General features: G+C 35.9%; 1 protein-coding gene across 5 annotated transcripts in view; it reads left to right on the top strand.

Moving 5' to 3' along the window:
- LOC119146191 (transformation/transcription domain associated protein) overlaps nucleotides 1-24,785 on the top strand; it is a 96,881-nt gene that overhangs the window by 22,114 nt on the left and 49,982 nt on the right. For 3 of the 5 annotated variants that reach the window (XM_037383498.1, XM_037383500.1, XM_037383497.1), the window contains 23 exons: nucleotides 762-962; nucleotides 3,322-3,500; nucleotides 4,574-4,773; nucleotides 5,547-5,764; nucleotides 5,892-6,089; nucleotides 6,763-7,023; nucleotides 8,033-8,194; nucleotides 9,448-9,544; nucleotides 9,980-10,101; nucleotides 11,230-11,400; nucleotides 12,160-12,228; nucleotides 16,087-16,206; nucleotides 16,545-16,664; nucleotides 17,020-17,184; nucleotides 17,604-17,785; nucleotides 18,070-18,268; nucleotides 18,687-18,815; nucleotides 19,493-19,759; nucleotides 20,379-20,585; nucleotides 21,445-21,603; nucleotides 21,687-21,821; nucleotides 22,021-22,131; nucleotides 23,412-23,558. In XM_037383498.1, coding sequence (XP_037239395.1) covers nucleotides 762-962; nucleotides 3,322-3,500; nucleotides 4,574-4,773; nucleotides 5,547-5,764; nucleotides 5,892-6,089; nucleotides 6,763-7,023; nucleotides 8,033-8,194; nucleotides 9,448-9,544; nucleotides 9,980-10,101; nucleotides 11,230-11,400; nucleotides 12,160-12,228; nucleotides 16,087-16,206; nucleotides 16,545-16,664; nucleotides 17,020-17,184; nucleotides 17,604-17,785; nucleotides 18,070-18,268; nucleotides 18,687-18,815; nucleotides 19,493-19,759; nucleotides 20,379-20,585; nucleotides 21,445-21,603; nucleotides 21,687-21,821; nucleotides 22,021-22,131; nucleotides 23,412-23,558 — 3,819 coding nt within the window. The remainder of the gene's footprint in view (nucleotides 1-761; nucleotides 963-3,321; nucleotides 3,501-4,573; nucleotides 4,774-5,546; nucleotides 5,765-5,891; nucleotides 6,090-6,762; nucleotides 7,024-8,032; nucleotides 8,195-9,447; nucleotides 9,545-9,979; nucleotides 10,102-11,229; nucleotides 11,401-12,159; nucleotides 12,229-16,086; nucleotides 16,207-16,544; nucleotides 16,665-17,019; nucleotides 17,185-17,603; nucleotides 17,786-18,069; nucleotides 18,269-18,686; nucleotides 18,816-19,492; nucleotides 19,760-20,378; nucleotides 20,586-21,444; nucleotides 21,604-21,686; nucleotides 21,822-22,020; nucleotides 22,132-23,411; nucleotides 23,559-24,785) is intronic. The other 2 variants (XM_037383501.1, XM_037383499.1) reach the window with 1 other exon arrangement.

Genomic DNA, 24,785 nt, shown 5'->3' with positions numbered 1-24,785 from the left:
AATTGTATGTAAAAGGCCAGTTGGTGTTGTGCTGCTAAACTGAGAACTCTGAGAAATTTAAAAGTGAATTAATAATTTCTTCTATATCTCCTGTTAAGGGGTTGAACTTAAGACTTGGGACTCAAATAGCAAGAATATTACTATGTTTAAGATGAGCTGGTAGAGAAAATGATTACAGTTCATTAATTTTTTTTAAAAATGAGAAAAGTAATTACCTTCAGCATGTCATGATTGACAGCTATATGAAGTCTTATATATACAGTGAAGATGATGTGGTTGAAATTTGGAACAATGTTTTAAATGTGGCTATTTCCCCTAATACAGTGCTTGCATATGCTTTATCCTTTAAATATAATACTTACTTCATTTGCTTTTTATATTTAAAATCTAGCATTTTGAGGTTAATTCACTTCGGCCTTAACTGGCCTGCTTTTTTTTTTTTTTTCTTTTTAAGAATTCCTAATGTTGTTCAATATTAGCCATAAATGTGAAACTTCATTTCAGTGTGGCAAAGATTTTGTAGCCGATCACAGTAATCTCATCTAAAACTGCATTTAGGACAACCTTGTTACAAAGCACTTGATTGGTTGCAAATTGAGACTGCTTTTATTCAATATAGATAAATATTTTCTGGGGGTTATGCAGGATCAGTTCCAGACATAAGAATAAGTGTTTTCCTTGACTTTTTTTTTTTTACATCACAACTTGAAAAATTATGAAGTGTGACTGGCCTGACCACGTAATGTTTAAAATACTTACAGGCTTTGTGGCGTACACTGCGCAATCCTGCAGACAGTATTTCTCATGTGGCTTATCGTGTACTTGGTAAATTTGGTGGAAGTAACAGGAAGATGTTAAAGGAATCGCAGAAACTACAATATGTAGTCACAGAAATTCAAGGACCCAGTATTACAATTGAATTTTCAGACTGTAAAGCATCCATTCAGCTCCCAATGGAAAAGGTAAGGGCTTAAGTTATTTTCTGTGCTGAGAAACTATTTTACTCAATTTTCTTTTATTACAGACTTTTTGGAAGCTTGTTTGCTTCTGAAACCTTGATAAAATATGCGGTATGTCTGCCAGTTCCAGATATGAGTTAATGAATATCTGTATTACAGAATTTACACAATTGAGAAGTAGGTTTTAGGATCTCTTGCATACCTGATTTTTTTTTTTTTTTAATATTCCTTCAGTTAGACAAAGAGATTTCTAATTAATCTATGTTGTAATGGAGAAAAATAATCTAAACTCGCTTATGCTTTTTTTGTTTTTGTTTCAAATAATTTTTGAGTTGCTTTACTTGGCAGGTAAAGGATAAAACGTTTTGGAAATGACTGCAAAGAGGATTTTTGCATTTTTACCACATAATGCTCAGTTGAGAGTCTCTGTGTAAGGCAGGTGGATCTACGCTAACTTCTTGCTTCATTTTGACATGCAAAATTAGCAGAAGCTTGCCAGCTTGTGCTTTCTTTATTTTCCCTTTAAACCATTTTTTTATATGTCACCCCCGAAATAATAGGTTTAAACATGCTTTTCCACTTTTACAAAATGATAGGATAGGGAACTAAAGTGGCACAAGTAAATGCTTTCTGTGCATTTTTTTCACCTTCCTAACTTTTGGTGTATTGCTTAGATTAGGAGCAGAAATCTACTCTAAAACCTCACTATTTTCTTTTTGAAGCGTACCAAAAACTTACTGTAGAAATTCTTCAGAGTTGATTATTATAACAACTCCAGAGATTTGGTTTTGTTTGTTGTCTCTAGGTTGGGTAAGTACCACTTAGAGCTGCAAAACCACATGGTACTTGTACTGGCTTTCATCCGACCACGTCAATGCATCACAAGTACTTAGGTCTCACTAATTACAGCAGTCTAATCTGTGTCTTAATTCTTGGGATCTGAAAGTGAAGCTGGATCTGAGTTAATTTGGCCTGTAGTTTTAATACGTACCTTTTCAATTTCACTTTCATAAGTAGGTATGATCTGAAAATAGTAAACAATTTTCTTTACAGGCAGCTGGCTCTCTATGGCTTCATACAGCCAACAGGCTTTAAAAACAGCTTGGAAAAATGATATTTAAAATGCAGATCAGCTGCTCCTCTGTACTGAAACTGATGACTTGAACACATACAGATACTGTAATTGCTGACATTTTCCTATCCCGCTAGGTTTAATTTAAACCAAGTTTTCTGAAGTATTTATACATCCATGTTGGTTAATGATATGGAACAGTCTTCAGCTTCTTGGTGTTGACCGACAGTGTTATCCGTTGAATACTTTGTATCTATAAAAAGGAAATGTCAAATTGAAAGGCGTGGAATAAAGTGAAAATGAGAAATCTATGTTTTCTTTCAGTGCTTTGGTAGACTTCTATGGTCTGTGTAAAACTCATTGTTCTTTTCATTGAGGTGCTGATAAATTTATTCAAACAGTGATGGGATGACAGTTAAGTCAGTGAGTAGAGAGATAGTTTTACTTTCAAAGAAGGAAAATGCCCACTTTATAGGAAAGCCTTTTTCTGCATAATCCTCTTCAAGCATGTATGGTTAGATTTTATTAACAGTTGATCAAGTATTGAAATTCCTTATTTTGCATGCTCCAAAACTTTTTTTTTTTTTTTTTTTAACTTAAAGCTTGTCTCATTTGTTTTTAATTTCTTCCTTTTTTTTTGGGGGGGGGGGGGATAAAAAGTGTCTAGCTGTGTTTATGTATATGCAAAATAGAAATTTTCCAAAAAGATGTACCCTCCATTTTCATTGCTTTCATATTTTAGGCAATTATTTGAATTCTCAAATGTATTAAATCTTGCAAAGGAAAATGAGTGCTATTCCCATTAAGTAAACGGTGTTTAGAAGTTGCTGACGGGTACATTTCATCATGTATGATGTGGCTCTTAATTTGCATGGAAAAATACAACAAAGTAATTTGTAAGATAGAACAGTTTTTGATACCATTTATATATGTGTATAAATGCGTTGTATACCTGCAGTGTATGGGGATTATGAACAGCAATTATTGTTGGAGGGAAGGTGAAGAAAATTTTCTTGAGGTGGGGAGAGAGAATGAAGGTGTAACTCACTCATGACTTCAAATGCTTTCTGACTGCAGAAATAAATGTGTCTGCCCTGAAACTTTGCATTTATAAAAGCACAGCACATGCCATAATAGTTTCCAGTCCACACGCTCAGGCATTCTCTGCATTTCTTAATTTTTAGTTACTTTTAATATGTATTAAAGATGCTGTTCCCTTGATTAATCACCTAATTGTAAATATTAAGAACAAGAGGTGTTTGGTTACTGCCTGTCTTGTTTTCATTATAGGCAATTGAGACTGCTCTGGACTGTTTGAAGAGTGCTAACACAGAACCATATTACCGGAGGCAAGCATGGGAAGTAATCAAGTGTTTTTTAGTAGCTATGATGAGCCTGGATGATAATAAGCACGCATTATATCAACTTCTTGCGCATCCCAAGTATGACAATTCTTTAAACATAAATGTGTATGTAAAATTTATAGTGTCTTTAGAACAACTTAATATAGATACAGTGGTTAGTCTAGGCAGTGCATTCTTCATGGGATTTTTACCTACTGGTTTATCCTGCTACCTTCTAGATCACTGCAGGACTTCGCAATAAGAGGGGTTTTGTCAGCACACTGTGTAACGCCAATAACATTTTTTAATGTTTCATGCTTTAGTTTTCTTCCTCTAATCACAGTCCAATGTATTATCTGTTACATATGATCAGACTTCTAAAAATTTTTTAAATTAATTTTAGCTTATTTTATTTAAGTAGTTGGAATATTCTGGTGCTTAATTGTGGTTTAAAGATTAACATTGATTGTGACATTTTGTGTGTTCATCTGACTTTTTACTAAAGTGAAAGAGATAAAAAATTCAGTTTCGTTTAGTGACCAGACTGTAGCGTAGTCACACACATAACCTTGTTTGTCGTAGTGTGGGGGCTTTTTATGGAAATTTTTTACATCTTATACAATTTTAGTCATTGTTACTTATTGAGTTTATTGCTTTTAGACAACTTTGACATCTTTGCCCACAAAGTGTGTGCTGACTTTGACTTGCAGTGTAGTGTACGTAACTAAAGTATAGTAGCTTTTATAATTTGGACTTGTTAGACTTGACGTAAATATAGCTTTGCAGTGAATAGGTTTTGTTGGGCAGTGATTTGATAAGTAATGTTTCAATCTTTCAAGACTAAAATCAAATGTCATTTTAAAAAAGGGAAAAATGTCAAAATATTGAAAATGACATTCTGTAATTGAGTTGCAGTGTGATGCCTGTATACCTATTATTTGTAATATACATGGCTTCTTCTGAACCACTGCTTTAAATGTTCCTGATGAAATTGAGCTATCCATCATGTTTGAGACCAGTGGCTGACAAAATTAATACGGACCAAGTGAACTGGTCTAGCTCTATCAAAATGAGGGGACAACATGAGGTGAGAATTTAGATATCGAGAGCAAACTTAAAATCAAGTACTTGACAGTGCTCATGGTTGAGCTGCCAATACTGCAGTTTAGGATTATAGCAAACTTAATTTTGTCTTTCAGCTTTACTGAGAAGTCCATACCCAGTGTGATTATTTCACATCGGTACAAAGCCCAGGATACTCCAGCTCGTAAAACGTTTGAACAGGCATTGACAGGGGCATTCATGTCAGCAGTCATCAAAGACCTGAGACCTAGCGCTCTGCCTTTTGTAGCCAGCTTAATCCGCCATTACACAATGGTGGCAGTTGCTCAGCAATGTGGTAAGTGGAATAGAGATTGTGTGGACTGTCATCAGAGGGTGGAAAAGTTTATACTTTTTCTAATAGTAATTTGTTTTAAGAAAGTCATGATATTGCAGTTGCTTCTGGGTAGATACGTTGTGTTTTGTTTGATGGCTGAATTACATTGTAATTCTTTTGAGCAGTAAAAAAACATTAAGCAAGTTTTAAAAAACAATTAGTAACCTAAAAATACTTCTAAAATGCTACAGCAAATGAAATAATTACAACTTGGAACAGTTTATATTTCCAGAGCATTTGTGTAACTTGATATACACAGTTACTCTTGCAGATGGTCTTTAATTGGGTTGTTTTTACTTGTGGTATTGGAGGACCATCAGAGGAACCAAGTAAAAGTTGGAGCGCTGCTGTGGCTCATATCTATGAATAAAACTTTTTGTTTGCAGTTGTACTGTATGACAAGTAATTTGGGAAAAGACATACTATAAGCATATCACACTTCGTTGTCACATTAACGTAACTTGAATTTTTGTGCTTCTTCATTTTAATTAAATCTTCTTGCAGTGCATAGTTTAGTGCATAGAAGAAAATATACAAGTAGATGTAATAATTTTTTTTCTTCAAAGTGTGAAGAATGCTTTACAATCCATTCATATGCAAATAGACACAGTCCTTGCTGGTTTTGCCATGAGCTAGTTAGAACAGTAGTAATATGTAATTGAAAGACTGTTCATATTGAAATATACGTTGTTTTATCTCTCTCCCCCTTTTTGCCCCCCCAATACAAATTACAGGTCCTTTTTTGCTACAGTGCTACCAGGTTGGAAGCCAGCCTAGCACAGCCATGTTTCATAGTGAAGAAAATGGGTCAAAAGGCATGGATCCCTTGGTGCTTATTGATGCCATAGCAATCTGCATGGCATATGAGGAGAAGGAACTCTGCAAAATTGGAGAGGTGGCTCTAGCAGTGATATTTGATGTTGCGAGTATTATCTTGGGTTCAAAGGAAAGGGTAATATATTCTGTTTTAAATATATATGTTTAGATGATCTAATTTCAGCTAATAGAATTTTGCTTCTAAAATTTTGGAGACTACCAGTGAGCTGAAAAAGCAAACTGACACATTTCTTTGTTTCCAGGCTTGTCAGCTTCCCTTGTTTTCATATATTGTGGAACGTTTATGTGCTTGCTGTTATGAACAAGCTTGGTATGCTAAACTAGGAGGTGTTGTGTCAATTAAATTTCTTATGGAACGACTGCCGCTAATTTGGGTCCTCCAGAACCAGCAGACTTTCCTGAAGGCGCTTCTCTTTGTTATGATGGATCTAACTGGAGAGGTATTTAATGAATGAATTATATCAAATAAAGAGGGGGGGGAAAAACCAATCTGTGTGAATTTAAGAACAGAAGAACTCTTGCTAATTTTGATTTTACTTAACTTAAGAATGTATTGTATCTGTGATAGGAGTGAATTTTAGTAATTTTTACTTAAACCTTAAGACGAAGTTAGAAATTACATCTGTTTTTTCCACATAACTTTGCCAAAGTTGTTGGAATTACACTTGCTTCTTTCAGCGTAGAGATGTACAGGTCACATTCAGATCAGTGAAGGAACACTAGAGTTGCTCTCACTTGCATGAAAAACACTGTGGTTTTTTCTTCTTTCTGTGTCTAGTTTGAAAGCTGTTCATCTTATAAAAAAGCTGTATGTAGTTATAGATACCTAGAGAGTCAGCTGCTTGACCTTTTCTCAGTTGTGAATCATATGGTGACAGTATTGCTAAGGGTTCCAGTGCCTGAGTTTGTTTATGAAATTGCGTTGCAGCTCACAGTTCTGGAATGATTGGTGGGAAGACTAGTTGAATAATACGTGTTCTGTTTAAGCTTATATGTTTTAGCCATTTGCAGAGGATTGATCAAAATCAGATGCCAAGTTCATTGATGAGTAGTGTGTAGATTTCTGATCTTAGATCTGTACTTATTTAATAAAAATGATCTATAATACTTTAGGTTTCCAATGGAGCAGTTGCTATGGCAAAGACCACGTTAGAACAGCTTTTGATTAGATGTGCAACTCCTTTAAAAGATGAAGAAAAAACAGAAGAAATCCTAGCAGCACAGGAAAAGTCTTTCCATCATGTAACACATGACCTTGTTCGAGAAGTAACTTCTCCAAACTCTACTGTGAGAAAACAGGCCATGCATTCATTGCAGGTACTTGCACAAGTCACTGGAAAAAGTGTCACGGTGATTATGGAGCCACATAAAGAGGTGAGCAGAAATGCTGGAAGGGAGTTTAAAGCTGTTTACCCATTTGGATTTGCAAAATGCTTTTCTGAGTATGTTTTCTCACAGTAGTGAATTAAGTTCTTAGTGCTTTGGTAGCATGCGTTTGTCATTTGCTAGATTTCGTTGTTCTAAAATACACTGTGGCTGGGGTAGTATAGAGGTTCGTACAGGCTATGCCTGACTACTTAGCCAGTGTTTATAGTGTCTTCAGGTTGATTTACTTCCCGAAATTATGGAGTGCTTGTCCTACCACCAATCAGACATAGGCTAGGCCAGGTAGATACTGCATTTTGAACCTCAGTTATGTGTTACTTTCTAAATGTGAGGCATGTTGCTGTGTCTTGCCCTATCCAGAAAGAGACTATAAAGATCAAAGCTGGTTGAAATAACTTCTTGCTGAATATTGTTAAAGGTAATAGCATTCATTCTCTTGACAGACAGGTAAACATACATAAGCCATAAGGGCCACCACAGGGTATGAAACTATAGGTGTCATTGTTGTAGTTTGGGATCATACAGAGGAGCCTCCTCTAATTCATACCTTATTTTGCTAAAGGTGTTTATGGAGGACAGTGAGAAGTTGGTGTAATGGAAAAAAATTACATGAATGTTTTAGTTTTTCTGATGTTTTAGGAGCTTAAAATATGCTTGTTTCCTGAGCTGAGCATTTGAAATGTCTAAGTCTACGAATTTCTTTGTTGTTTATGACGTTATGTGAAGTTAATAAGTATTATAGATCTGCTCACAGAGAATATGTATTACATATTCTGTAATGATATGTAATGTAATTACAGATACTGAGTTGTTTTGCTAACTTACTGTGAATTAAATTAGTTTGGAGAAATACTTTTCTTCTTGCTTGGTGATTTCTAAAGTTACATCTAGAACCACAATAGAAACTTGCATCCATGACCAATGATGACTTAGTGGCTAGGTCTGTGGGGTCATTTGAATTGGCTGCTAATTCAGTAATCTAAACTATGCTGTGTAGGTTCTCCAAGACATGGTTCCTCCTAAAAAGCATTTACTTAGGCATCAACCTGCAAATGCCCAGATTGGCCTGATGGAGGGAAATACATTTTGCACAACCCTGCAACCCCGATTGTTTACAATGGATCTAAATGTGGTGGAACACAAGGTTTTCTACACAGAGGTACTTTCTTTTTATGTTGTCATATTTTAATGTAGATACTTCAGTAGTGATGGTGTTAGAACTTTTTGTTAAAAATACATATTTTTCTCTGTGTCTTTTAAACTTTCACTGAAATGTTAAGAATTTGCCTTTTGAAATGTGAGCTGAGGTCTGCCTTTACCTACAATGTAATAGCTCTGAGCTAAGCAGGGTGTTCTAATGTGTGTGAAATATATTAAATGAACTTTGGTGTTACTCCTAGTTTAGTAGACCTAACTTTCACATTTAGGTCTTATTTTATGTACAGTGTATCTCTTAAATAAGTTGTTGTAACACCAAAACATAGATACAGTTTGTTAAAGTTTTTTGCATCTCTAACACTTTGAGTAAAATCAGGTATAAAACTAGCATATAGATTTAACTGAGAGAAACTGTCTAGTCCCTTGGTTTCCTAGCAGTCTTGTCCAGATGTGAATTTAGAAGGTCTTTGATACCAACAGTAATAGCAATTAACAAAGCAGGTGTGGGGTATAGTTGTCAATGCAGAGGATCCTCTGTTTCTGACTTAAGATGAAGACAATGTGCTGTAGGTGAAAAAATGTCTGTAAAAGTGAGTGATACATTGGTATTGTGAATGTGAGTGTTAAGTGTTCTTGAGTATAGGTGCAACCTGGACATTGTCAACTTGCATGACTTTGTTTCAACCTGTGCAGTGTTTTATATATATATGTGTGTGTATGTGTGTGTATATATATATATATAAAAACCATATACATATATTGAAAATACTCGCCTGCAAAGAGGAGAGCCTCTGGGCAGTGACCCATGAGCTTTAGAATTCATGGAGACATTTTCAGCACGTTTTCTCCCTATTAATCTCCTTCTGCCCTCTTGCCCTGCTCCTCGTATTTGCAGTATTATTACTGCCATTCAGGAGGCAAGTTTTTCTGTAGACCTTTGATTGTATGAGCAGCCTGTTTGCAGATAGACCACCTAGGTATTGGCCAAAAAAATGCAATATGGCTAACTTTTGCCTGACTTTTCTGTGTTGGCAGTGCTAATGGACTCTCTTGCCTCTGGATAACCACCAGTTTTCGTGGGGACTTATACCCTAGTTTTGAGTATAATTTTGGCCTGTTGGTGAAATTTGGAGGTTGATTACTCTGTGTAAAATTGGCTGTTTGAGGAAACAAGACTCAAAATGTAATTGATAATACTGTTTCAACCATGATTCACAGTGCTATGCTAAAATGATTGTTTATTTTTTTCCCTAGTTGCTAAATCTGTGTGAGGCTGAAGATGCTGCCTTAATGAAACTACCTTGTTACAAAAGTCTTCCGTCGCTTGTACCTCTTCGGATTGCAGCCTTAAGTACGTAAAACTTCCTAAACAAAATTTGGTATGTCTTTGTGAGAATGGGCAGTCTTCTTCCCAAGATCAGCAGAAAACTTGAGCGCTTGAAGACTGATGACTGCTCTCTAGAGGACACAGTTTAATGGAGAGAATAATGGGAAAGTATCACTGCTTTCTTAATGGCTAGTATTTAGTTTCTGAAATGAGCCCCAAATATTTTTAGACTAATTATGTTATACAGTATTAAGAAAACTTTAGAACACTGTTAATAGAGTTTCCATTCTTTTACTGTTTTGTGATGTCTGTTGCTTTTGGCAAAGCATGCTATGCTTTAGCTGTCTGTAATTTGAGATGCAATAAAAGAAACTTAAGGAGAAGAACTGTAGAATTAGGGATTTTCCCCCCTCTCTTTTGAAATTAACAAAGAGAACAAATTTACTTTGATATTCGCAGATGCTCTAGCTGCCTGCAATTACTTGCCTCAGTCGAGAGAGAAAATCATTGCTGCACTTTTCAAGGCACTTAATTCAACAAATAATGAACTGCAGGAGGCAGGAGAAGCATGCATGAGAAAGGTTAGTGTATTAAACCAGTATTGCTTTTGAGGCCATTGTTCTCCCTGCTTTACTTTCTTGTTAGAAAGCTTCTTGGGAAAGTTCTCTATGGGAAATAATGGCTGCTCTGTTAAGTTTTTGTTAGTGACACCAGTATAATTATGTTTTGGTCAGATGTGGTTTGGGGGGGGGGTTGAACTTAACCGTAAAAATTTCTTCTGGTTGAAATTAAGCATTATAAGCTCTTGGACAAGGACCATGGTAAGTCTTTCAATCTTTCCATCTGTCCCGTCTTTTGGTCTTTCTGTTTGTTGGGTCTTTGTAAATGTATCTTCTTTTCTAAAGTAAACAGTGTTGGTCCTTCCTAGCAGTTTTGGAAATGTGCATGCCTGGCTTTAGTGTAAAAGCTTTTCTCATGTTTCTTTTTTTGTTCCCAAAAGAAGTGGTAGAAACCTCATAGTTGGTTTTGGAAAAGTAAGCAATGCAGCAGGATTAGACTCTGCATCGCAGTATGGCAGTTACCTTAACGAACAGGACTGGCTGTACTGGTTAAGGTCAGAATCGGCATCCTTGTATGGTGCTACATTACACTATCTATTCTGTGGATGCTAGGTTATTGTGTTAAAAAACCCTGGAAGGATGGTGAAAAGGATATTCTCTCATCGTGGTTTGTTGTCCAGTAGGTATGCCTAACTCTCGTTTAGCAAGTTTTTAATACCATTCTTAAAAATACAGAAAATGAAAAAAAAATAAAAATCCTTCTAACCTCCTTGTAATGATGTGTAGATTGACTGGCATATAACAGGGAATATTTGCTCTGTTGCCTTCAGCCAGATTCACAGGCAGTTCTTATAAAGCAGTGTTTATAGCTGAACTTAGAGCTGTAGCAGTTTTTCAGTCCATCTGTAATTAAAATCTCCTACTTGATTATTTTATGGAATAACCTACTGTGTGTCAGAAATGCTTAAGTGCTTCCCAAATCCATCTTGCCACTATATGTATTTCGGGCAATAAACATTGTTTAAACTATTGCATTTTAAAAGTACAAATGAAAAGAAGAAAAATCAATTTAGTGGAATTTATTTTAAGAAGCTTGCACAAAAGTAAGTCCCCTCTCCGTCTGTATCTTAATCCTGTACTCTCTTGCAGTTCTTGGAAGGAGCAACCATAGAAGTTGATCAAATTCATACACACATGAGACCATTGCTTATGATGTTGGGAGACTATCGAAGTCTGACACTGAACGTTGTGAATCGTCTGACATCTGTCACTAGACTTTTTCCAAACTCTTTTAATGATAAATTCTGCGATCAGATGATGGTAAGCTCATTCAAGTTTTCTTTAGGTCTTCCAGAAGAACTTTTTTTTTTTTTTTTTTAGCTTACATTTGTATTGTTGAAGAGTCAACAAACAATTCAGTACTGACTCAGCGTATATATTGGAAGTAAAAGATTTTTGTTTCACAGTTAATAGAAAAAAATATCTTTTTAAATATTTTGACTTAATTTCTAAAGAGCTGCTAAACCAGAAAGTTAGGATACTTTTTTTTTTTTTTTTTTTTTTTAGCAAAGACTGATTATGCTAAGGTCTGCTTGGACAAATTTATCTTTAAACAAGGTGCCAGCAGCATAATATACTAAGGAAACCCTTGAAAATATATTTTACTTCCTAGTGTGCTAAGTCTGTTTTGGTATTTTCTTGATTTATAAAGTGGCGGGAGGTATTGCCCTTCTTATTCGCAGTTTTTAAGCTGTGTATGTGAATTCTTTATCCGTTTGCAGTGATATTTAAATGTTTAAATGCATACATATCAAGCAAATAATTACCAAGTGTAAGTCTATCAGACTTCAGATTTTTCTGACTTTTAATGTACGTACTCTTTTAACCCCTACTTTCTTGAATATGGAGAGGACTTGGCAACAGTGAACTCTTTAATCTGAGGGAGTGAAAATAACTAATCATTTTGCCTTTTGTTTCCTTCAATCCTGCCTCTGCTGCTGCTTTTCTTGTAGCATATGCTGTCACTTGCTAAAATAGAACAGTATAATTAGAACAATACTAATTATCCTGTCTTTATAGCAACACCTGCGTAAATGGATGGAGGTTGTAGTTATTACACACAAAGGTGGACAACGGAGCGATGGAAATGTAAGTTAATGAACGCTTTCATGTGGGAACACAATAAATAAATAGTATTAATGTTTTGGAATTACAGAACTCAGTTGTAAATATTGTCATAACTGATTACACACTTATGTTTTGTTACAAACTAATGAACTTACATGTATATTGAGTATTTGATGCAAATCTTAGCGAGAGGAGCTTCTTAGCTGCTGACAATGGTTACTTTCAAGCCTGTTCCTTACAGGTTGGTGTGAGAACAGCTCAATGATTTTTACTTTTTTTTTTACTTAGGATTTTCTGCTTAGAAATCTGTTCTTCATTGGAATGGCTGATGAGCTCAGCAGCATAATCCCTCTCTTTTCACTAATATGTTTGATGTCCATAACATAGTATTCTGACAATTATACAGAATAATGATATAATCCTAGTTAATTTTAAATCTAATTTTTGAAAACCAAGTTCAATATTTAGCAGTTAAAATCACATTAAAATCTCTCTCCTATCCATACTAGTGGCCTTAATGGTGAGCTGTGGGAAGCTGATCAATTTTCTTACAAATGGAAAATAGCACAGCTTAATGACTACACTGTGTGCTCTTGGCAATATGGTACTGAGGGCAATTCCTGCTTCAGTGTAGTTTCACGTAGATTACCGGAAGTCCCATAATTCTATTAAGATTTTATTAATAACTTACATTAAGTGTTGAGACTTATTATTGCAACTAGGAAAAATTGGCAGGAATTTTGTTCATGTCTTTGTTTTTCAAATTGGAATGAAATTAGATTGGTGTTTTATTTCCCTCAAAACATGGAAATGGCTTAATGGCTTTTCAGTACTCTCTGCTGTCATTGCAAGGAGAGCTTTTAAATCTGAATTAGGTCATTGCTTTGTATTTGACCTAGATTGACCTAGATGGAGTAGAATTTGTTTCTTATGTTTTTAAGTTAAACAGAATTTATTCAGATCGGAGTAGTTCTAAGGCCTTCATATCCTTATTTTGGGATTCACTTTTCCTGAAATGTGGTGAATACAGATACCTTGCAGATCTTTTTATAGCAATAGTCTTTTAAACCACAGTGTGACACCTCCAGAACAGTTTTTAGTTGTCCCTAATTCACATTGAATTGTGAATTCTTCTGCTTTTAATGTTTTCTGTTGATGTTTTATATGTAGTTGTGTGTTCAGTCTCCTCTAAACCTGTAATGTTTTCTTAGTGTTGGTTTAAAACCTAGGTATGTTGAGGGTGAGGTGCACACCAGACTCTTCAGAAGGAAGCTACTGTTGCATCTTGAGAGAGGAGAGAAGTCTATGGAAACATGTTCAAATAGAATTGCGTGACTGCAAAGCTGATTTGAAATACTACTTTTTTCCCCCCAGTTGTTGCTCTAAAGCTTCCTTAAAAATAAAAACTCTAAGAAACTGAAGGAAGGCACAGACAGCGTGGTCTTAATTCCATTGCTGTGACAGTCTGTGTTTGTATGTCCATATGTACAGTGTGCTGTTGCTGTAATTGTACCTTCTAAATGTGGGAAAACTGGGATGGCAGAGCTGGTGGTCAAAGTTGCTGTAGCTGGCCTTTCGCTTACTGCGATTTCTTTTTGTCCATAGTGAGATTCAAAAATCTGCCGTAATCACTTAAAAGCAATGTTGGGGAGTGTACTGGAGTAGGTTTCATCGTTCAGACTGAGTGAGTGAGCGATTAGATCTAGGAGACGGTAGGCATGCTGTGGAGAATGGAATTGGTCAGGAAAGCCTTGTGTTTGCTAGCTGAAACAGTAGAGAACACTGTTACGATAACTTTTTTGATGTAAAGTGTTTTCATTTTTTTCCGTTGGCACTTTATGAAGGTGCCATTTGATGCTGCTGCTGCTGGTCGTGTGCAGTGCTCCAGCACAGTGCGGGCAGTGGCTAGTCAGCAAGGCTGCTAAATGAAACCTACCGAAAGTCTGTGGAATGAGTTTTCACACGTAGATGGCAGTTCTAGGCAAACAAAGAACTTCAGACATCTCTGTTAAAAATGCTGCATTATAATTAACAGCTATTGTGAAGATCCACGTTGATGCCAGAATAACGAAGTTCTTCGTTCACCTAAATAATTTTGACAGTCTTACTCTGTTCCTGAGCTGTGACTGGGCTGTTTAGAGAAATGAACAAATTAAACCAGAACATATTAAGCAGCGTTTAAGATTTAATCCATTTGCTCAATGAATGAAATCTTTGATTTAAGTCCCTTCTTTTTCTCTTCCCTGTCTCCCCAGGGAAAGGCATTTTTTTAGGTCATGTCTGGGAATTGAAAAAGTTTTGAATAGTTGGTTGCCTCTGACCGTCCGGCTTGTGAACAGTGGCACCGCAGTGGAAATTCTGCGTTACAGTCTGTCAGAAGGACTTTATAGCTTGGTAGTTCAAGCATTGAAAGTGGTTTCAATGTTGCACCAGTTTGTCTTTGAAGATGCTAAAATATTGTTTCCTCTGACTTAATAATCTCTACTATCTTTTTATTCAGTATAAATATTTGAGAAGCTATGTCTAAACAACATACGAGTAGAAAAAAGAATGCTTTCCATCCTAATTCTTAGGAGAGCAATTCAGAGCATGGGAGATGCTCATTGTTTCCGTTCTTTCAGTCTGAGATGAGAAAATAACCCTACTGAAGTCAGTTTCTGTCTGCAGCCTGAAGAATAGCATATCCTGATTTGTTCATTTATTTGATATTTTTGTGGGCATTTTCTTTTCATGCTGTGACTTCTGTTTTGGTTCAGCCTGCCGCGGAGGGGGTAGAGGTGAGAAACTCAGTGGAGGCACCAGGAAGTTCTTTGTTGTTGTGGGTTTTTTTGTTCGCTTGGTTTTATTTTTTATTTTTCCTTTCTTTTTAATTGTGGTTTGTTAGTTCAATTGTGGTGTTTTGGGCAGAGTGCATTGTGCCTTTGAGTGCAGTGCTGTGAATTGTCTTCTTTTTGTCTGTGGCAGAGCTGTTTTGATAACATTGCTGTTAAGGATGTTAAGCATGTTAAGCATGTTTGTACTAGGAAGAGCAGGATTTTTAGTTTCTGTGAAGGCATAAGTACTTTCAAAAGATTTTATATGCGTTCTCAGTGCTGCACTTCAATCCATGAGAGTAGTTTTGTGGGGATCTGTCTAGGCAGATCATGTTTAAGGAGTGGGGCCTAATACGTTGTGTCTAAATTCAGTTGAGGAGATGCAGTGCACTTGGTAATATTCTTTTGTATAATGCGTACTAGAATTCAGTTTCAGAGGGATGGTGAGGGTGGATGTTTCGGTTTTTTTCCTTTCCCTTTTCTTACTGAAGGAAATTCACACTCAACTGAAATATAGTGCCCATTTAAATTACACTGAAAGAAACCCACAAAATTATTTTGAACATCAGAAGAATTTAATATCTAGTGGAAGAACAGAACTGACATTTCTCTGAAGTAACCAGCTGTTTGTGAGATATACTGAACAGTGCTGTGAGAAAGCTGTCTGTCTTTTTCTTTGTGTCTAGTCTGGGGTTGCAGGGTGTGTATGAGAAATTAAACTGGCTTTTTGATGTATGAGCCACTTGGTGTAGTGCAGTGAGCACTCCATAACTCCCCATCACCATTATCATTAAATAGTGTTTAGCTCTTACCTGTAAAACACCACTATACTGACAAAGAATATAAAATTAAACCATGATGTTACAAGGGGGGAAGGGCAGGCTTTCACAAAATCAATTTTCTCCGTACATTCTGGTAAGTAGATGCTATATGTATGTTAAACCTTCGCATTTGGTTGCTGGCTATGCTAATATAGAAGGGGGGAAAAAAAAGGTAGGGTATGTGATACTGTTTTTACATGTTTAGCTGGTAATATTAATTTAATTGTATTCCTTTTTACCTGTAGGAAATGAAGATTTGTTCAGCAATTATAAATTTATTCCATCTGATCCCAGCTGCCCCTCAGACTTTGGTTAAACCTCTGCTGGAAGTTGTTATGAAAACAGAACGAGCAATGTTAATTGAGGTAAAAGTGGAAGTTAACATTGCTGACACTTCTGCTTTATGGTATTTTTAAACGTTAGTATATAATAATTACAATATTTTAGGAATGGTGTAGAAAAACATTTTGTGTAATGAATAAATAAATGAATATTCTCTTCAAGCGTTTTAGGAGGTGTTAACATTTGTCTTAGACTCCTAAAAGTGCCTTTTTGAAATTGTCAGTAAATTCTCATCGTAGATGTTCTGAACATTTTGTATCTGCATAAATGCCAAATCAAATGGATTTTTCTGCATTCTAATAAATGACTAGAAAATACTCTCTACTCTGCATTTTTAATTTAAGCTTTATGAATCTTCCAGGCTGGCAGTCCATTCAGAGAACCATTGATAAAATTTTTGACGCGTCATCCATCCCAGACTGTGGAGCTGTTCATGATGGAAGCCACTTTAAATGATCCACAGTGGAGCAGAATGTTTATGGTAAGCTGTGTGGGGAGGGGAGCAGGAGAAATCCCTCATCTTCACAAATCTGATGAACAAAATTTTTTTCATCTGTTCTGTGTTTTTTTCCCTCTGTGACCTGGTAGTCCTTAATCATGGTTTTACTCTGACTGTAGGGTGCCAATTCTCAGGTTTTTATTTGCCCTGAGATGTTGATTTTATACCTTTCCAGATCATGTAGGATTATTACTAAAGTTGTAGAGGTTATTTTTATGTATGTGAAATATAACCTCTGCAACTTAAGGGAGGAATATAAAATCTACAGGATGATATAGACCTTTGTTATTTTTGCTTTTAAAGGTTGTTATTAAAATTATGTCTTCCCCTTCTGCAGAGTTTCTTAAAACATAAAGATGCCAAACCTCTACGAGATGTACTGGCAGCTAATCCTAACCGATTTATCACTCTGCTGTTACCTGTTGGTACCCAAGCAGCTGTTAGACCTGGTTCTCCAAGCACTACCACAATGCGTCTTGATCTGCAGTTCCAGGCTATCAAGGTATTCATTTATTCTTGTTTGTCTCTGAACTAGATAGTTAAATCTCTTTAGCTACAAGCCTGTTACGTGCAGACTTTCAAGTGTGTGTATGTGTTATAGCTCATAGAAAAACAATTGTAAAAATGTGAACTGTTTGTAGTCAGTCACTGTAGGAAGGGAAAGAAGACTTGAGGTGAACTATACTTTCTTTTCTTAAAAATCAAGTACGATACAAGAGGAAAACATGGCCACAGAAACATCTTTTTAAAATAAGAAATTCCTGTAAAAATCAATATAGACTAGTTTTTATTTGACTTTTAAAAAAAAAAATATTTAAAACCTTTGATTTTGACCTTAAAGAAGTGCTTTTATATAATTTTTTTCTACTGACAGATCTATTGCGTGTTGACTGTGCATTTGTCTTGTTTTGCTTTTGACAGATCATAAGTATTATTGTTAAGAATGATGAATGTTGGTTAGCAAATCAACATTCTTTGGTGAATCAGCTGAAACGTGTTTGGGTGAGTGAAGCTTTTCAGGAGAGACATCGTAAGGAGAATATGGCAGCAACTAATTGGAAAGAACCTAAGCTATTGGCATATTGCTTACTGAATTACTGCAAGTACGTAAAAACATTTATTTCCTATAGCTTGCATATATTTTTAAAATAAATTTTGAAAATACTGTAAAGGTGTGTAGGGGTACTATAAAATGGTTTGTAGTTATTGAAGAGAAAATTTAATATATTTTGTAATACTGCCGTTAGCTCTAAAACCATGCCTCTGACACTGCTTGCTCCTGCCTGTGCTCATTTAAAACCAAGACTAGTTTCTTTATCAAGTCATTAGCATAGTAGTTTGGCTGGGTATTTTTTCACAGAAGCTTTTTTTTAATGTTCTTTTACAGAAGGAATTATGGTGATATAGAGTTGCTCTTCCAGTTGCTTCGAGCTTTTACAGGTCGATTTCTCTGCAATATGACTTTCTTAAAAGAATACATGGAAGAAGAGATCCCCAAAAACTACAGTATTCCCCAGAAACGGGCTTTGTTCTTCCGATTTGTAGACTTCAATGACCCAAACTTTGGAGATGAGCTCAAAGCCAAGGTAACGAAAGCAATTAAATCAAAGAAGCCTGGAATTTAGGTTTAGTTTTCTTCTTGGGAACAAGGGCAACAAAACTTGCTTACTTAAATGTCAGTGAGTTGGATAATTGGCAGAGTCATTTAGGTGAAAATATCATACCTGAAGAAGAGTGATAATAAACAGAGACAGCAATTTATCTTGCTTTCAGTGCTGACTACTTCAGATTACACTTTCTAAGAATCTTTGCCCTTTAAGGGGGAAAGGGGGGGGGGGGGAATCCATGTGTATCTGTTTCTTTAAGGTTTCATGTATCACTGCCTTTTGTAAGGCAGCAAGTGTGTCTAACATGCAGGTTTGCATATGAAATTACTCGAATGTTGACTGCTGTTAGAAGAATCCAGTAGTTGAATATAATCGTTTTTTTGTTTGTATTCTGTAGGTGCTGCAACATATCCTGAATCCGGCTTTCCTGTACAGCTTTGAAAAGGGAGAAGGTGAACAGCTGTTAGGACCTCCAAACCCAGAGGGAGATAATCCAGAAAGCATCACTAGTGTTTTTATAACAAAGGTAAACAAGGATTGTTTACATTAAAGTGTTGGAAAATTAAAAAGTTGTTTCTCTCATTTGGCTTTTCAATCCTGATTTGAATTAGTTGTGCTATTTCTAAATACTACGATCAGGTATATCAAATCACATCATAATTTTGAACTGGTGTGAGATCCCTCAGTCATCATTAGGATTGGACTTCAGTTCATGGTACCTTTACAACTTGAACGTCTGTCTTCAGAAATGGGGCTTATATGGCTGTAATCCCAGTCTTTTGCATAAGCAAAGATTTCCATGACTGGACATCAGTATGTTTGTAATTCACATTGATTTCGTTGAACCAGTTAGGAGTTATAAAATAGGTGTTGTTAAAGAGGAGGATTGTGGGGGGGTGTTGTGTTTGGGTTTTTTTGTCATCCTCCTGGCGTCGTCCCCAGTAGGTTAGCACTTCAGAAGTTCCTAGGTGTGCTTGTTATTTAAAAGTTCTCAACTCAGGAGGTTGTTTTGTGGGTATTAAACTGAATAAAAAAAGTGGTATACTTTATTAGTCTTACTAAAAACTGCTCAAAAAGCAAAAAAAAACTATAATAAAATTGGTTTTTTTGTTTTTCTGTTTTTATTTTTTTTGTCTTTTTTTTGTCACTGTTCTTTTTTCTCCTCACCTTTCTCCTCTCCTCTTGGATCATCCCTGGGACTAGGTACTTGATCCAGAAAAACAGGCTGATATGCTGGATTCTCTCAGGATATATCTCTTGCAGTTTGCAACACTTTTGGTTGAGCATGCTCCACATCACATTCATGACAATAACAAAAACCGGAACAGCAAACTACGACGCCTCATGACATTTGCTTGGCCTTGTCTCTTGTCCAAGGCTTGTGTGGACCCAGCATGCAAATACAGTGGACATTTACTTTTGGCACACATCATTGCAAAATTTGCCATACATAAGAAGATAGTTCTGCAGGTATTGACTATGGGCTTGTATTCATACATGTAAGGGATGTTGATAAGTTCTTTAGTGGGCTTTCTTTTATTTAAAAATGCAGAGGAGAGGGTGCACAGTAGTTTGGGATACTTAGTTTACTTAGTTAAAAAAAATAATATATATATACGTACTTTGGATACTTAGTTAAATCCGTATGCAACAAAGAAAGAAGCAGCAAGCCAAATATTAATACAAATTTATTTGGGGGTAGAAGAGTATAGAAAGAGTTTTGATGGTAAGGGAAGAAAGAGAGGGTAAATGGGACAGTGAAAAGTCCTCTTGATTGAATTAGGAAAATTGGTAATGCTTCTTCATTTTAAAAAATACACACATTTCAGTTGTGGTAGAATGTGGGGACCGAAGGAAGACTTGAAATTGCACAGTGGAGAGGGAGGAAGAAAAAGGGAACATAAGGGAAACGGAAATATATGCTGTATACCTCTCATAATGAAGTATCATCATGTATTTAACAAATTATGGGCCTTCAGGAAAAAATGGTGTTTAGAGAATTGTGTATTGTAGTTTCTTTTTCTTTATAAATGCTTTATTTTTGAAAATATATGTAATATTAATGTTGATCAGAATCTTTGCTGTTTAGGTTTTTCACAGTCTTCTAAAAGCTCATGCTATGGAGGCCAGAGCTATTGTCAGGCAAGCGATGGCCATTCTGACTCCGGCTGTGCCTGCTCGAATGGAGGATGGACATCAGATGCTGACTCACTGGACGCGAAAAATCATTGTGGAAGAGGGTCATACAGTTCCACAACTAGTACATATTTTGCACTTGATAGTACAACATTTCAAGGTACTTGCACCAGTTCTGGCAGTCACGGTATCTCAGATACCAAGAATGTTAACTGCAGTTTGCTTAGAAAACTATAATCTGATTTATATGGTTTATCTTGAAAAGGCATCAACTGTCTGCAAAGCTATTTATTTAAAACTGAAAACTATTAAAATTAAGCAGCAAGCCACTTATTAAGCTTTATCACGATTGAAGTCAGAATGTTAGGTGAAAGTCTGCAAGGTTAATTCATTGCACATGCATTAGCAGTGCTCTTTAACAGATCTGTGAAGATTCTTTAAGTTGTTTAAAAAAAGTGCAGAACGATATTCTTTTCCATCCTCCAGTAATTCTTGTTTATTGACTTTATATATTCTGTGGGGTTAACTAGACAACTTTTATCTCCAGCTAATGTATGTTGGGAAGTATTAAGCAAATGGAGGAATGCTGCAGAATATCTATATAGGAGTATTTTTGAAACTGTATTAAAATACGACGTGAAGTAACAGCTACCTAATATACATTTAAGTCGCTTTTCATGAATCAATGCCTCGGTGCTTTTTGAAAAAATATCTGAGTTCAAATGTGAGTTGTAGCTCTCTAAAAGGATCAGCAAAAAATTGGAATGATTGGTCCTTGAGAAAAATAATGTATTTTCAAAAAAAATCTTCATTTGGGTATATGAAACCAGTAGTCACCACTGAAAAGTTTTATTTGCAAAACACCAGTTACTTTTCCAGATTGCAAAATTTGAACATGGTACAGATTTAGTAGGCTTTGAGATTAAAGACACTTTTACCGTTTTGCTTTATATTGGCTCTGTTTTTGTGTAGAATTTTATTGGTTAATGGCTAACATGACTGTGAAACCTTCTTTTCAGGTTTATTATCCAGTGAGGCATCACTTGGTTCAGCATATGGTTAGTGCCATGCAGAGACTGGGCTTCACTCCCAGTGTTACAATAGAGCAAAGAAAATTAGCTGTGGATCTTGCTGAAGTAGTTATTAAGTGGGAATTGCAAAGAATTAAAGACCAGCAGGTAGGAAGTCTAAAGAAACTGGTAAAGATTGAACTGTTATACAGTTAAACGCTTTTTTAACACATACATTTGTGATATTTCAGCCAGATTCAGATATGGATTCAAGTGCAAGTGGAGAAGGAGCAGGTTCTGCCTTATCTGCTGTTAAGAGAGGGTTGTCTGTGGATTCTGGCCAAGAAGTAAAACGATTCAGGACAGCTACAGGAGCAATAAGTGCCGTAAGAGAAAAATTTTGTTCAGACACTCTGAAATTATAACCTGCATTCACTAAGCAATTTAGTGCAATTATTTTTTTTCCACCTAGCTCAAAGCTCCCTGAATTGAAAGTTAAGGTTTTAAAAAATATTTTAAATTTGTTGTACTTGTTGTTATCCTTTCCAGTGTTGCTTATGGTTTTTGTGTTTTGTATACCTGCAGGTATTTGGACGTAGCCAGTCCTTGCCAGGAGCTGATGCGCTTCTTTCCAAGCCGATTGACAAGCAGCATACAGATACAGTCGTGAATTTCTTGATTAGAATTGCTTGCCAGGTAATGTGTTTATTCCGATATGCAAATACCAATGCGGGATTAGTAGTCAAAACCATAAACACCTCTTTTCGTAAGAGTCCTTTTATGCTTAGATTATTCTAGTGTTTGTGTACTTTATATTGCTAAAAGGTCAGAAACTTTAATGTGAAATTGTAGAAGTAGTAAAATACTTCTGTTTTAAGGAGGAAAGAAACTGAATTTGGTAAAATTTCTGTGTGTTTTTGATGTCACAAATGATGGATATTATTCAAGAGAAGTATGCTTTAGCTTCTTATTGTTGGCATTGTATGTTTAGAGCTTGCCACAGGGAGTGTGCACTTTGAAATTAAAACTTCAAATGTGAACAGTTGCAATCCAGATTCTGAAATTTCGACTCCATTTTACTGTGCTATTGATCATTTCTAGTATTTTTACTAGAAATGTTTGTTTATTCTTTACTTTCTTTTTCAAGCAAGTACTATATCATCAGGAATGACATGATTGAAATGAACATGAGTAGTAGAATTTGGCTGGAGCCAGGCAGACTTCAGAAAGTGCCCATAAGCGTTTTTTTTTTAATTCGTTTATGTATTTGCCTGATGCTGCAAAGTATGCTTGTTCTATTGCCTAGATTTAACGGCAAAAATATTTTATCCAAAAACTAGAGAGTTTATAATAGGGGAAGACTATGTGAATTACATCTCTAAGGATAATGATTGTAATTGTGTTTTCAAGATCAAATACATGGTATTACTTCTTTTCACGCAGCATGTAGGACTAAAGCTTTTCACCATATTTTGTAAGAATTAACTTTTCTAGAGTGGGGAAAATTAGCAGGGTGTAGCTCAAAGCTGACAAATTTTATGGCTTCTCCTTCTGCAGCAGACTCAGCTGGTAAGTAACGCGGGATTTTATACTCTGCAGTCCATTGCACAGAATAGACACACTCTCGAAGTATGAAGATGAATTGAAGAAAGAGCTACGTGTGTTTACACATATCTTGCAAACAGAAAAGATTAACCATCCTGAGCATGTTCAGAGTTGTAGTGTATGGGATTAAACTTTTTTCAAAATATACCTTTGATGGGTGATTTGGGGTAATTAGCTAGCACTTTAGACACCAGTACTGATGTTTACTTGTCAGCTTTTTATGTAGTTAAATACTCTGTGACTATACTGATAAAACTATGTAAGCTCATCCATTTCAGAAATAAGAAATTATGTGCTTGCTTGGAATGCATAATGAATTAATGAGTTGGTTACAAAAGGGTGTCATTTTGTTAACTCTGATTAATTGCTAGGTAAATGACAACTCAAACACTGCTGGATCTCCTGGGGAACTGCTGTCTCGCCGCTGTGTCAACCTTCTGAAAACAGCTTTACGGCCAGACATGTGGCCAAAATCGGAACTGAAGTTGCAGTGGTTTGATAAGCTGCTAATGACTGTGGTAGGTAACATTCTAGTCCTGTAGGTCTTCAGGTTTCACTAGCCCATACATTGACTGAATACTAGCGATATCTTGATGCTGATTTTTACAGTCTTCGTCTTTTCTTCTTTGTAGTGAACTACATAATCTGTTAAGTATGTGAATTGTATCGGTGGTTATAATTTGTATAGCTGCAGTACTTAAAACATTAAACTAGACTTAGGAGCAGGTGGAGTAACTTCCTGAATTACTTCAATTTTGAAATAGGTTGTAGTTTGCTTGTTTGGATGGTGTTTTTTTGCTTTTCTGTTGATAGAAAGTTTTACATATTGAGATTGCTTTTATTGGTTCTTGGTTTTCTGACTACATTATGATTATATGAAGTCACTGAAAGGCTGGCTTCCTGTATTTGGTGCTACAACATATTTTGTTTATAATCTCTGTGCTGTTTTTGTGCTTTTTGCCATATAGTAACTTTTTTTACACCTATTTTATTTGTATCATGCTATTTAATAGATTGGTAAATCTTACAGTGTTAAATTTTTAGGAGCTCCCTTGATGTCGCTTTTCTGTTTCTTTGAATAAAGGACTAATATAGCCTACTTCTGTAAATTTTAAAATCTCTAAGATTACATGAAAATTTGCTGTGGCCTATTTTTTTCAAACGATGATTTGCATGTGCCGTACTTCAATAGTGCTGTTGTCTTTATGGAGATAGTTCTTGAAAGGGCAAGTATGTACTTTCATCCTTTTCTCCTTCTGTTGGAAGAGTTTTTGATGTGGCTCCATTTGTTATGGATTTACAAATGTTCAGTGCTCCAGGGAGCTCATATTTGTTGCTTTACTCATCTTTTCCCAAATAGTGTGCAACCTGAGTGAAAATTGCCATTAAAAGTCATAATTTTTTTCCTGTTTATGGCATTTGATAGCCTGCAACAGGAAAAACCAGAGTCAATTCTGACCATTGCTGTGCAAGGATTGCCTCGTCCTCATCTTCCTCACTTGCACAGCTGCAAGGCTGTTGTAGTGCCGGTTGATGGAGGCCGTGCAGTAACAGCAGTATGACTTCAGCAAAGCCATGTGCACTGAAGACAGAGAAAGTTGTGAGTACCTGTGTGCTGGCTGCTGAAGAAGAGCTGCACGTTACCGTACAGACCAGCGTTGGCCCTTGCTTTCCCAAACAGAGGCGAAGATGGTGAAGATGTGAAAATAGCATTAGAGCATGCAATTTGGAGAGTTTTATGCTAC

The sequence above is a fragment of the Falco rusticolus genome, chromosome 4 (genome assembly GCF_015220075.1).
Source record: "Falco rusticolus isolate bFalRus1 chromosome 4, bFalRus1.pri, whole genome shotgun sequence".
In the NCBI taxonomy this organism is placed as follows: Eukaryota; Metazoa; Chordata; class Aves; order Falconiformes; family Falconidae; genus Falco; species Falco rusticolus.
The sequence above is the reverse complement of the archived record's forward strand: the minus strand, read 5'-3'. Positions and strand labels throughout refer to the sequence as shown.